At 40.6% G+C, this 12255-nt stretch overlaps 1 protein-coding gene across 3 annotated transcripts in view; it reads left to right on the top strand.

Moving 5' to 3' along the window:
• Positions 1-1835: 1835 nt before the first annotated feature.
• Positions 1836-12255, top strand: part of LGI1 (leucine rich glioma inactivated 1) — a 40448-nt gene continuing 30028 nt past the window's right edge. Inside the window, exons 1-2 of one of the 3 annotated variants that reach the window (XM_070432683.1) lie at positions 1836-2576; positions 2965-3036. In XM_070432683.1, coding sequence (XP_070288784.1) covers positions 2110-2576; positions 2965-3036 — 539 coding nt within the window. In that variant the 5' untranslated portion in view covers positions 1836-2109. The remainder of the gene's footprint in view (positions 2577-2964; positions 3037-12255) is intronic. The other 2 variants (XM_070432680.1, XM_070432681.1) reach the window with 2 other exon arrangements.

The following is a 12255-nucleotide window of genomic DNA, read 5'->3' as shown; positions in this document are numbered from 1 at the left end:
GTAACATATGGGGATTGGATCTGAGAACTCTAAGATCCTTCAAGTTCTCGGAGTCTTTATTTTATAGCTACAAAACACATCCTTTACAAGTGAGATAAGGTAGGGGGGAGGTGATTGTTTGAATAAAAATGATCCTCTCTATAAAACTTTCACCACATAATTATTTTATAGAGCACGTTTTCACTGTGTACTTGATGCAGGATCCAATTTACAAAATACTGACTTTCGGCCAATTTTTTAAATGACACTTTTACTGTTGCAAGTGGGACTTGCCCGTAAGTCACAGTTTCTAAAAACACTATGATAACTCCCTCCCTCCAGAGAATCCCTGACAGTGAAAGCAGTAGAATCCATTCTAAAATCATTACTTCTCTTGGACGGAGTTTTTCTTTTCTTTTCTATAAAAATTATATTTATAAACCTTCCAAAACTGTCTTAATTATAATAATCTATTGGTCCTTTTGAAGCACAAACCAGATATATCACTTTCCTGCCTAAAGCACTCCAGAGGTCTCCCATTGTTCTCCAGGGTCCTGGCCAGGTGGTGGCCAGGCCTCTGCATGTGCTGTTCCCTGCACCTGGAATGTTCTCTCCAACTCTCTCATCCTCCCTACCTTGGAACTCTGCTCTCTCATTACTTCTTCAGGGAGTTGTCAGATCCCTTTATGGTAACTCTGAGGTGCGATCTGACGTTTCCCGGGATGAGCACATCCTGACCAGGAGAGCCTTTTCCCTCTATGGTTGCTCATGAAGGCACATGGGTGGCTCTCTGCATGGACGACACTGTCCAGGCACTGACTCACAGCAGGATCTCTACCTTCATGGAGCCACCTGTCTTCCAGGTAAACAGTCGAGTACAAGAATGAACACGACTACCAACCACTGCTCTCTCCTCACAGAGCTTACAGAGAATTAAATGAGTGATTAGAGTCATTGTGGGGCGTGCTATGAGAGGAAACGGGTAGACTGTCCATGCTTCAGGTTCCCATGTAGGATGAATTTATGTCCTAATCACACATTTGCTCAAAACAACACTTTTATTACTTTCAATCTAAGCAGCTGAGAGAGAAAGATCATGGGTTGCCATCCCTGGGCCAGCATGGTAAGGGGAGCCAGGGTCTATTTACCTCTCTCCATCCTAAAAGTCTTCCCAAGCTCTTGGACTACACCGCCCTGCCCCAATGCCAGCACCTCATTTGTTTCTTCTTTAAATGAATTTCCGTTCCAAAGGTGCATACCCTTTCCCAAATACGACAGTAGTCCAGCCTACCATTTTGATTTCATGTTCATAATATTTACAGAACATCGATATCATCCCCACTTGAATAGATCCAGAGATATGGGCTAGATCATGGCAGAACTGGGACCTCAAAGCAAGTCTCCGGCTCTTGGGCCAGCGTTTCCCCCACCCTGTCTCTGCCTCCTGGGCTAAGCCAGGCCTTTTTCAGAGCCCTGAGAAGCCTAAGTTGGCTGTCTCCTGCTGGCAGAGAGTTCCTGCCAGGCATTGGGTGCTACTGCTAAAGAAGAAGGGGTTCCAGAAGCAAGAAAGGTGGATTATGCACAGAGCCAGTCTCTGCTTCTATTTTCCTCCCTCATCATGGGAGGAGGGAATGGCTGGCACGTTGGAGGTGGGGGTGGGGGACTATGAAAACCAATAATTCATGACAATTGATAAATGTCAGAAAAGTACTTACTCACATTCATTCCCTGAAAGTCTCATTCTCCGTGTGTTCTTATCTGTCTTTTAACGGTGGCATTAGTCAGGTGAATTCAGCAAGAAAGACCAACGTTTTAGCCAAATGCTGCGGAGAGAGGGAGTTTGATTTAACTTCATTTTTCCAGCCAGGGCTGGGTCCAAAGCCAGTTTTTCTGACTGGGTTGTTTGCCACACGAAAAGCAAATTCCCAGAGGTTTCTGAGACTGCCGAGCTCCGATGCAAGATGACTGCTGCCACCCACCCGCCCACCCACTCACTAATAAGACAGAACGCCGTCCTATTTTTGGTAACAATTACAGGGCCTCCCGGTGCAAGCAGAAAGCTGTTTATTTTCTGTTACATCACTTCACTTTGCCTTCGAAGGCTGGTCTGCGCTCAGTGTTTTCCTGGTGATGCAAGTCGGCTCTCTCCTCCGGCAGTTGGATCCCTCCCATCTCGCAGCACCTCACAGGTCTCTTCCCCGAGCAGTGCATTGCTGGATCGAGGAGCAGCTCACGAATCAGCTGCAGGTCCCCGTTTTGAAAAGCAGAGATACAGAGGCAAAGGGAAAGGGTGGACTCCTATGTGACCTGATCTCAGAGCAAGACAATCACCAGCTGAATTCCAGAAGCCCTGTTCATGTTTGGGGAGATTTTTCCGACTGCATGGAATCAGAGAGAAGCCAAAGGATGGGAAATGCCTGCATCCCCCTGAAAAGAATTGCTTATTTCCTATGTCTCTTATCTGCGCTCTTGCTGACTGAGGGGAAGAAACCAGCGAAGCCTAAATGCCCTGCCGTGTGTACTTGTACCAAAGATAATGCTTTATGTGAGAATGCCAGATCCATTCCACGCACCGTGCCTCCTGATGTTATCTCATTGTAAGGCCCGTAAGCATTTGCTATCTAATTTACGATTTAAAAATTCCAGCCAGTGTATTTGGGGCTTTGTATGTACTGGTAGAAGGGCATGGAGAGAGAGATTCCTCTCGCACACTTGGCCATTTGACAGTGCTAACATTTTGCTGCATTTAGAGATTTTGATTTTGATTAGCTGCTACGGAACATGCTTAGGTACCCCCCACCCTTGAACATTATTATGAGGAACCTGTAGCAGATTCATTTTCTCCTACTTCATCTGGGAAGGAACAGTATGGTACTTCATAAAATAGTGTCAAAATAGTGACTGTTTTTGCTAAACTGGATTAACACAAGGTTTGTTCTGTGTGTGTGTCTCTTTGTGTGTGTCTGTCTGTTTGTTTTCTTTCAGATCCTTTGTGAGATCTGGTTTTACTGAAATCTCAGAAGGGAGTTTTTTATTCACACCATCGCTGCAGCTCTTGTGAGAAATATTTATATCATAACTATTTTTAATATAGCATATATTTGGATAAGCCCTCTAGTAAAACAATCTTGATAGTAATGTTGTTGAATGTGATTATATTTCTGGAGAGAAAAAGATTATCAGTAAAGTGAGAGGTCCAGGGGTTTGTTTGCAGCGTGACACCAACGGTGCAGGTTGATTCTTGCAATGGGAAATTCGCTAACCTGTAATGCTGTCTACTTTCATGGCTATGTATGAAGTTGTGGGAACGTTGCCACAATGATTCCAATTTCATTCCACTATTTTACTTTCATTTTTGACTTGGGAACTTTGGTTATTTTGCCCTGGAGTTTTTGAATTAGTCAATACAGAACCCAGCATAACATATGTGCTCAAGATGTTGTCTCCCGGGGATCTGGGGCAGGCTGCTACTCTGTGTGATTTACCATGGGGGTGGCGGCAGGGGGGGGGGGGGGGGGGGTCGGGAGGACTTGGTTCTTTCTAGGTAATTCTGTAAAAGATTCATTCTGGAAAGATTGTTGTCTAATCTTATCTAATTTATAATTAGTTCCCTTGCAAGAAGGGAAAGAAAATAATATAGGGTAGTGCAAAGGATTAATCTCTGCTGTTGTGTTTTGAGTTAGCCACGAGGGAACTACATATTCAGTCTATGTCTCAAAATAGTCAAAAAATAATATTTGACTCAGGTCTCCCCACAGGCATAATGTCACATGTACAATTTTTTTTTTTCTAACGTGTAATGTTTGGCTATCGGAGTGCTAGTTCTCAGAGTAGGACCATGTGGAAGTCAAAAGGTCCCCCGTGCTTAGATGTCAGGCAACAGATCGGGCTGTCGTTAACATGCTTCAGGAGGGAATTGTCGATGAACTGCGTTTTGGTTATCTTAACTGCATGATTTAGGACCCAAGATTTTTTTTTTCTCTCGCCTTAACTGGCCATTTTGGCTGTGTGAGGTTATACATAGAGAGGCAAACAGCATGGTTTTGAAATTAGAGAGATCTGTGTGTAAATTTTATCACCACTTACTAGAAACTAGATTTGAATCTTGTGCAAATGACTAAATCTCTCTGAGCCTCAGTCTCCTCATCTGTAAAATGGAAGTGATAACACATTAAAAGATTGTTATCAGAGATAAATAAAATTTTAGTAGATAAAATGTTTGGCATAGGGTCAAATGGTTACACATTTTTAAAAAATCTTTATTGTTCAGATTATTTGGTTACACATTTTATAAATGGTAGGGTTTTAAATGTTTACATAAAGCTAAAAAATCCCTTGATCTATGGTTTTGTCTATATGAAATGCCAAAACTGGTTTGATTACTTTATTAATTCACAGATATAATCAGGTGTTTTGATATTATGTAACAGTGTTGGCTAATGCCCTTCTACTAGCTAATGTCTTTGAATGATTAACAATTAGTAGAATATTCCTAAGGGATTTATGTGTTTGATTAATGGCTAGTGATATGATTAGGGGAAGCGTTAGCACATTGAACAAACCCCAAAAAGATAGTTTTTAGCACTTAAAGTATCAAAGTCTCCAATGCTGAGATCCTTCCATACAATAAGAATTGATTGTATCTGAGAAAGTGATAAATTGTGCTGTTGTTCATTTTTTAAATAAATGGCTCATTTAAAAAGCATCCTTTTTGCCCAGGCTGTGTCTGGCCCAAAGGTGTTGACCTTTGAACTAGGAGATCACAGTTCGATTCCCAGTCAGGGCACATGCCCAGATTTCAGGCTCAATTCCCAGTAGGGGATGTGCAGTAGGTAGCTGATCAATGATTCTCTCTCATTATTGATGTTTCCATCTCTCTCCCTTCCTCTCTGAAATCAATAAAAATATATTAAAATTAATAATAATTTTTTAAAAATAAAAAGCATCCTTTTGATGAGCTAGGGCACTTCTCCCCCCATCCCCCCCCCAACCTCCCTGGATAGTTAAAGAGATAAGTCTTTAAAATTCAAGAGGTGTCAGTCAACACATACTCCTGATATTCCTACACTAGATGGACTTCAGCTCTGACACCGAAAGCCTGAATTGATCAACCTAATCAGTGAGCACATCTCCACTCTGCTTTTGCTGGGTGGACCAGCCTCGGCAAGCACAGATGCTGGACAATGTTATAGAAATAGTTCCCGGCTGCTGCAGGGTAATGTGATTACACGTATTTAGAATCACAGAGGGAAGCCAAGGAACTGGTTTTTAAATAGCCCACACAGAGTGTGTGCCATGCCCCTGTGTCCCATGCTCCGAGTGCCTATGGAACATTCCAGCCCTTATTTCTGAAAGCAGTTCAGGTTTCAGAAATAACAAAAGGGAGAGCAATTCCTACCCTGTAGGTCCTTACTTAACTCACGTTGGCTAACTTCCACGTGACAGATTTATGCTGGTGCTGATCTTATGCAGAATGGCCAGGGGTCAAAGTTTGTCTCTAATCTCCAGGACCCTGTTTCTGAAAGATTTTGCTCCCATTCTTCCTACCCGGTGTCCTCTGCTTCCTCCCATCTTTCCTGAGGAAATAGTAAGCTCATTTTCACTGAAGAAATAAATGCTAAGGCTCCAAATGTGAACTGCGCTGTAATCATAGCAGTGGTGGATATGGATAGTTCACAGACAAAGAGAGTTCTTCTGTGACACAGAGCCATCCAGTGCTCTGAAAACCCGCTATGGGCTGCCAACCCCCAGTAGGACAAGATGACCAAGGGGCCCTAATTTGCCTTTGCATGACTTTTGCCATTGCTTGGAGTTTGCAATGAATTCTAACAGCATTTGTAACAGATTACCAACCTGACCTGTCATATCCTGCAAAGTGATAAACCTCAGAATCGATTCTGTTTGAATGACATACAAAGTCAATTGGTTTCTTGCCTGTTGTTGAGCAGGGAAATGTCCCATTCCCATCACCCACCCTAACAATCTGATAAATTCATTATGGCCCCAAATGCTTTTTCAGACCTTCTGTAGAGACATGATGAGAAGTACTTTTGGAAATGTCGGCCTGGGGTACTGAGGGAAACAGTTCCTCCTTAAATTGCACACAGTGTCTGGGGAAAAGATCCTGATAGGTCGTGGCTGACAGTGTGTGTGGGAGAATAACAACAACAAAAAGCCGACACTTAGTAGAGAGAGGAGAGAAGGAATAAAATTATCCAATAAAAATTTATCAGATTAGTTGTATAAAACATATATTTTTTAAAATATCTAATTTATTGTTTTAAACAACCTTTTCCAAGAAAATGCAATTTCATTGATGTTTTCCACAGGGCAGGTTGTGAAACATACCCAGTGAGAACAATTATTCATCCTAGTTTGCTTTTCGTGATAGGGAGTGATGCTTGTAATGAATGCAATTTACAGAAATGAATGTGTTTTCACAATTACAGTCCTGTTCTTCTCAACTACAGACTGAAATCCCCAATGATACATACTCATTACAGAAGTAAAATTCAAATTTAAGAGTACAAAATGTGGCCACTTTGCCATTTGTTTATAACATTTTTAGTAACACAAATGCCTCCAACTCTTAAGAGAGTTCTAGCCCTAGCTGGTTTGGCTCAGTGGATAGAGCATTGGCGTGTGGACTGAAGGGTTTCGGGTTCAATTCCAATTAACTTGGGCATATGCGTGGGTTGCAGGCTTGATCCCCAGTAGGGGGCCTACAGGAGGCAGCCGATAAATGATTCTCTCTCATCATTGATATTTCTATCTCTCTCTCCCTCTCCCTTCCTCTCTGAAATCAATTAAAATATATATATATAAATTTAATAAAAGAAACATTTTTTAAAAGAGAGAGAGAGTTCTATTTGCAGGAAGTAAATTACAGGGCTGGTGCTGGTAAGATGCTTTAAAAAAAATCTGCACTGCTGAAACCGGTTTGGCTCAGTGGATAGAGCGTCGGCCTGCAGACTGAAAGGTCCCAGGTTCGATTCCGGTCAAGGGCATGTACCTTGATGCCCTTGACTGTGGGCACATTCCCAGTGGGAGATGTGCAGGAGGCAGCTGATCGATGTTTTTAACTCTCTATCTCTCTCCCTTCCTCTCTGTAAAAAATCAATAAAATATATTTTTTTAAAAATCTGCACATAAAAATTCAGTGTGACCAGAAAAAAAATTTCTATTTATTCTAATAAGATTTTATCTCATTTGAAGCAATAGAACTGACCCCTCTGGGGAGAAATTTTATTTATTTTTTTATTAATCCACAATCAACCTAAGTTCATAGTCCATAAAATATCAAAACTGAAAAGAAATTGGGGTTTTGTATGTAGCAGAGCAGCTCCCTCGCTGCGATCTATTGAAAGTCAGCCCTCGACACAAGGGTTTGTAAAAAAAGAAGATTAAAAAAATTTTTTTTTTCTAATTTAAAAAAAATTTTAAAAAAACCTGAAAATAAAAATGCTAACAACATGAACAAGATAAATAATAAATCCATCCTTACTAAAGATTTATACTTTAGTCCTTCAAAATATAATTTGTCCAGGTAAAAATATCCATGGCCTATCTCACCTTTATAGGGATTAGCCTCTTTTTCTATTCCTCTTTATATTACAAATATAAGACAAATGTAGCACTCTTCAATGACTACTCAAGCCAGACCTATTGGCTAAGAGGGCTTCTAGAGGAATTATTAGCTTCTTATGGATGAGCATGCTTCAGTTTGTGCAGAGCTGATGCCCCCACAGACCAAGAAGTACAACGGACCAAGAAGTAAAAATTTTAATCATCTAGGCTGTTTTGTCTAAAATTTTCCCAGTGACCCATAGCTTTGATTTTTAAATTTTTAAAAAATATATGTTTTTACTGTTTTTTTAGAGGGGGGGAGAGAGAGAGAGAAACATCAATGTGAGAAAGAAACATTAATTGGTTGCCTCCCACATGTACCCTGACCAGGATCAAGCCCACAACCTGGATATGTGCCCTGACCAAGAACTGAACGGGTTACCTTTCAGTGCATGAGACAACCCTCAACCAACTGAGCCATGCTGGCCAGGGCTAATTTTTAACTGTTTAATTAATTGTAACTGTGCAAACTAGCCCTGTACAACAGATGTTTTCTCTGAAAGTAATTCATTCTCTCAATTCTTCAGGCAAGAAACTTAGGAGTTACCTGTCCCTTCTCCCTAATTGTCCACTTCCAACTGGACAAGTCCCCTCTGAAACAGCAGGAGAATCTGTCACCTCTTCTGCACCTGAGGGCCATGGCCCTAACTGAGGCTGCACTCATTGTGTCACAGGCTGTTGTGGGAGCTTCTGCACTGGTCTCCCTACTTCTGGTTCCCATCCTACCCACTTCCTTAATGTTACCTTCCTGAAATACAGATCTCATCATGTCACCCCCATGCCCTGAAGCCTTTAAGGGGTTCCTAGAAACAGAATATCTGAACACCTGATTTGATATAAACAGAATTTGGCTATTTGTCCAGAGTCCTCTCTGACAATATTGACACCACACACACACACACACACACACACACACACACACACACACGATCAAAACAGACTAAAGTACCTAATTCCCTGGCTTCTGTTTTCTCAAGTTCGATGGGCTTAGCTGATGTCTCTAGTACTTTCTGTCATTTTGGAGCTATTTGTGCCTTATCTGCCTGTGTCTCTCATGAAGGATTACCTAGTGCTAAGCTCCTAGACAAAAGCCTGGATATTGTAAGCCTAGACCTTGCTAACCACATACAGGGTGTCCCCCGCAAAATGTATAAACAGGTTAACAGCTGATAGCTCAATTTTGAAAATGAAATGTATTTTAATAAACATTGCCTTTGTAATTATTCAAAGTGGGGACATATTATACATTTTTGGGGACACATTATATTTGTTGAATTCAATCCATGTTTCATAGATTTTATACTAAAACTCCTGTTTTTCTATCAGTAGATAGTCTTGGTTGTGTTCACACTCCTATGTTTGGTTTTTGCTCTTCTATTTCATAGAAACTAATAGTTTGGAGGTTGGAAAGTGGTCTGAACCAAAAAAATGCGAGGAGATATTTGCTTATTACATTATGGCGTCAAACATCTTAGAGATTTCCAATGTGTCAGAACTTAGAAGGCAAGGTCCAAAGCCTGTCCTTAGACCCACTGGTGGAATCTTTTTTTGTCCCACTCTGACTTCCTTTATGCTTTTGACATGTAAAAATATCATATTTAGGCTCTTAGGTTCTTTTTGTTAAAATTGAACTTACTGGGGTAACTTTAGATAATACAATTATATAGGTTTCAAGTGTACAATTCTATAATACATCAGCTGTATATTGTATTGTGTGTTTAGCCTCTTAGGTTCTTCATTTGATTTTGGAGGCTGACTAGTCTCTCCTATGAAGAATAGAATTCCCCTCTCTCCAATCTGATAGGACATCCTACGGGAAATGCTGGTTAAGTAAGCATTATGAAGATGAAAAAAATTTGATTAACACAAGGATAATTTCCTTTTTGACTTAATTATACTTGCTTAGATATAACAAGTACTTATTCACTGTTTAGCTGCAAGCAGTAACAAAATGAAATCAAAAGCTTCTCATTTCAGCAAACACATTTGGGGTTCCACTGTGCAACAAGTACAGCGCTGGGCTTTGTGAAGGACACAAAGATAAGTGGCACCTTTCCCTCCCACCTTGATATGACAGCTCTCAGCTGGCAGTGATCTCTAAAAGGGTAAATTATGTTCTGCCTGTATTGGAAAGTACTGTAAGGTAGTCTTGATAAGCTATCTTGTTTTGTTCAAAATGTTATTCAGTTGAATGGTGGTGATGGCAGTGCTTGCCAATTATTGATCCTGCGGCTGCAATAGGCTACAGAATGATTGCAAGGGCTTTACAGTGACAGCTGTGGTATCAAAATGACTAACCCTAGTGAGCCAGCAATGTGGCAAGTAGCAAAGAACACAGGTTTTTGTGGTCAGATAAACATGGGTTCAAATCCCCACACTAGTTCTTGATTTTAGATGAGCTTAACCAAGTCCCATTATCTGTATCTACAATATGGGGAATAATCATAGTACCTACTGCATAAGATTACGGTAAGAATTATATGAAAAAATACATGTAAAGTGCTTGGCACAGTTCCTATAAATTGATAAACATTCGCTATCATTATAATATCTGAAGATCACTTTAATTTGAACGACCGTAACATCAAATTAGCACCTGATCATGTAGGCTGGGTTTGCTTACAATCCCAAATTGATATTTTTGCTGTTCCACATGTAGGTATCCATCAGAACCTGCTAAGAAATCTTTCCTTCAACTACTTCTCATGGGAAAACATAAACTATTTACCTTTTGGGGGTAGAGGGAAAGGGGCTGAAATAAAACAACTGGCACCACACTTTGTAAAACAGATCAAATGTTGTTTACAAGATTAGCACTGGCCAGTCTTCAGATGAGTGGTTCTGTGGTAGGGTAGTAAAGGCCTGAACTAGAAATCATGAGAGATGGGTTTGAAATCCAGTCCAGACACTAATGGGCTGTGTGACCATGGGTTGGTCACAAAATATTCCTGGGCCTCAGATGTTATATGTGTAAAATACCAGAGCTAGATTAAATTATGGTTCTCAAATACCAATGGGGACTGGAGTGATAAGGTAAATGAAGGAAACAGCTGAGTATAAGACAATAGAGAATGGTAGTGACTACAATAAGCCAGAGAAGACATGTCTTATCTAAAAATGACATCCTCGCCCAGGGAAGTGGCTCAGTTGGTTGAGCATCATCCTGTGTACTACAAGGTTGCTTGTTCAATCCCCAGTAGGGGAAAGTACAGAAGGCAACCAATCAATGTTTCTCTCTCTCTCTCTCTCTCTCTCTCTCTCCCTCCCCGCCCCCCTTCTTCTCTCTAAGCATGTCCTTAGGTGAGGATTAAATAAATAAATAATAAATAAATAATAAAAATAAAAATGGCATCCTCAGGCCCCAAACGATTATTGCTGATGAGAATGTGGTAAATGAACATGAAGCCATATTTTCCTAATTTTCAAGGGAAGGCAGAAATCTGGAAGCAGATTTTGAAACAGGATAAAGACCAAACAAAACATAAGTTGGCATCTGAGAGCTTCACATTTAATTAACTACGGTCTCTTCCTAGCTTAAAATTCTATTTCACAAACAGTTACTATAATATAATATAGGAAAATGGTCTTGTTAAGGAAATGGACACAATTTATTGTATCAATTCTAACAAACCAGTAAATTAGATTGTTAATTGGAAATTTTTCATAATATGAAATTGGCTATTACGAAGTTATTATTATTTTTTCAAATAGTTTTTATTGACTTCAGAGATAAAGGAAGAGGGAGAGAGAGATAGAAACATCAATGATGAGAGAGAATCACTGATCAGCTGCCTCTTGCATGCCTCCCACTGGGGACCAAGCCTGAAACCTGGCATGTGCCCTCGACTGGAATGGAACCTGGGACCCTTCAGTCTGCAGGCCGATGCTCTACCACTGAGCCAAACTGGCTAGGGCACTAAGTTATAAAATAATAACGTACTTCCCAATTTCCCAAGCATTGGGACTTTACCGGGACTTCTACATGGTGGATGATGATAACACAATGTTTCAGTATCTCTCCCACAGGGCAAGGGGTGGAAAGGAAATGTTGGGCCCGATTACCTGGCAAGATGGCAGGTGTCTGCCTATGCACAATGTTATTAAAAGCAATGAGACTTTAAAAAGCTAAACAGGTTAGCATTTATATGTACAAAGAACTCCTGACTTACAGAGAACTCCTTGTAGGAGGCCATAGATTCTTCCACCTGTACTTCTGTGGCTACCATTTCTAGATCCTTCCTTGAGAGAATTGTCTTCACTGCCAGTATACAAGCCATGCAATTTTTTAAAGCAGTGAAGTTTCGTTAGAGGGCATTTGTCATTTTTATATTGCCGGATGCTAAGCACGTTATATATCTTGTCTTTTCTTTCTCCATCACAATAACCCTGCGACGGGGTTTGATTATCTCCATGTTGAAGGTAAAGTACTGAGTCCTAGACGAGTTAAGTAACCTCCTCAATGTCACACCCCTAATAACTGGCAGAATGGGGCTTAAATCCACATCCTCAATTTAACCACGTCTATTTCCTCTTGAACATGAGTCACTAGGCTTGACTTTGCATAGTTTTGTCCCCAAAATCAATTTCCCTTTCAAAGGGTCAGCCTCTGCCACTAAGGAGGGTATTCAGGAGAATGTGTCCTGATTCCTG

This window comes from Myotis yumanensis, unplaced genomic scaffold (genome assembly GCF_028538775.1).
Source record: "Myotis yumanensis isolate MYYU_CA2020_CCGP unplaced genomic scaffold, mMyoYum1.0.hap1 SCAF_13, whole genome shotgun sequence".
Taxonomy (NCBI): domain Eukaryota; kingdom Metazoa; phylum Chordata; class Mammalia; order Chiroptera; family Vespertilionidae; genus Myotis; species Myotis yumanensis.
Note: the sequence above shows the minus strand (reverse complement) of the source record. Positions and strands in the feature narration are given on the sequence as shown.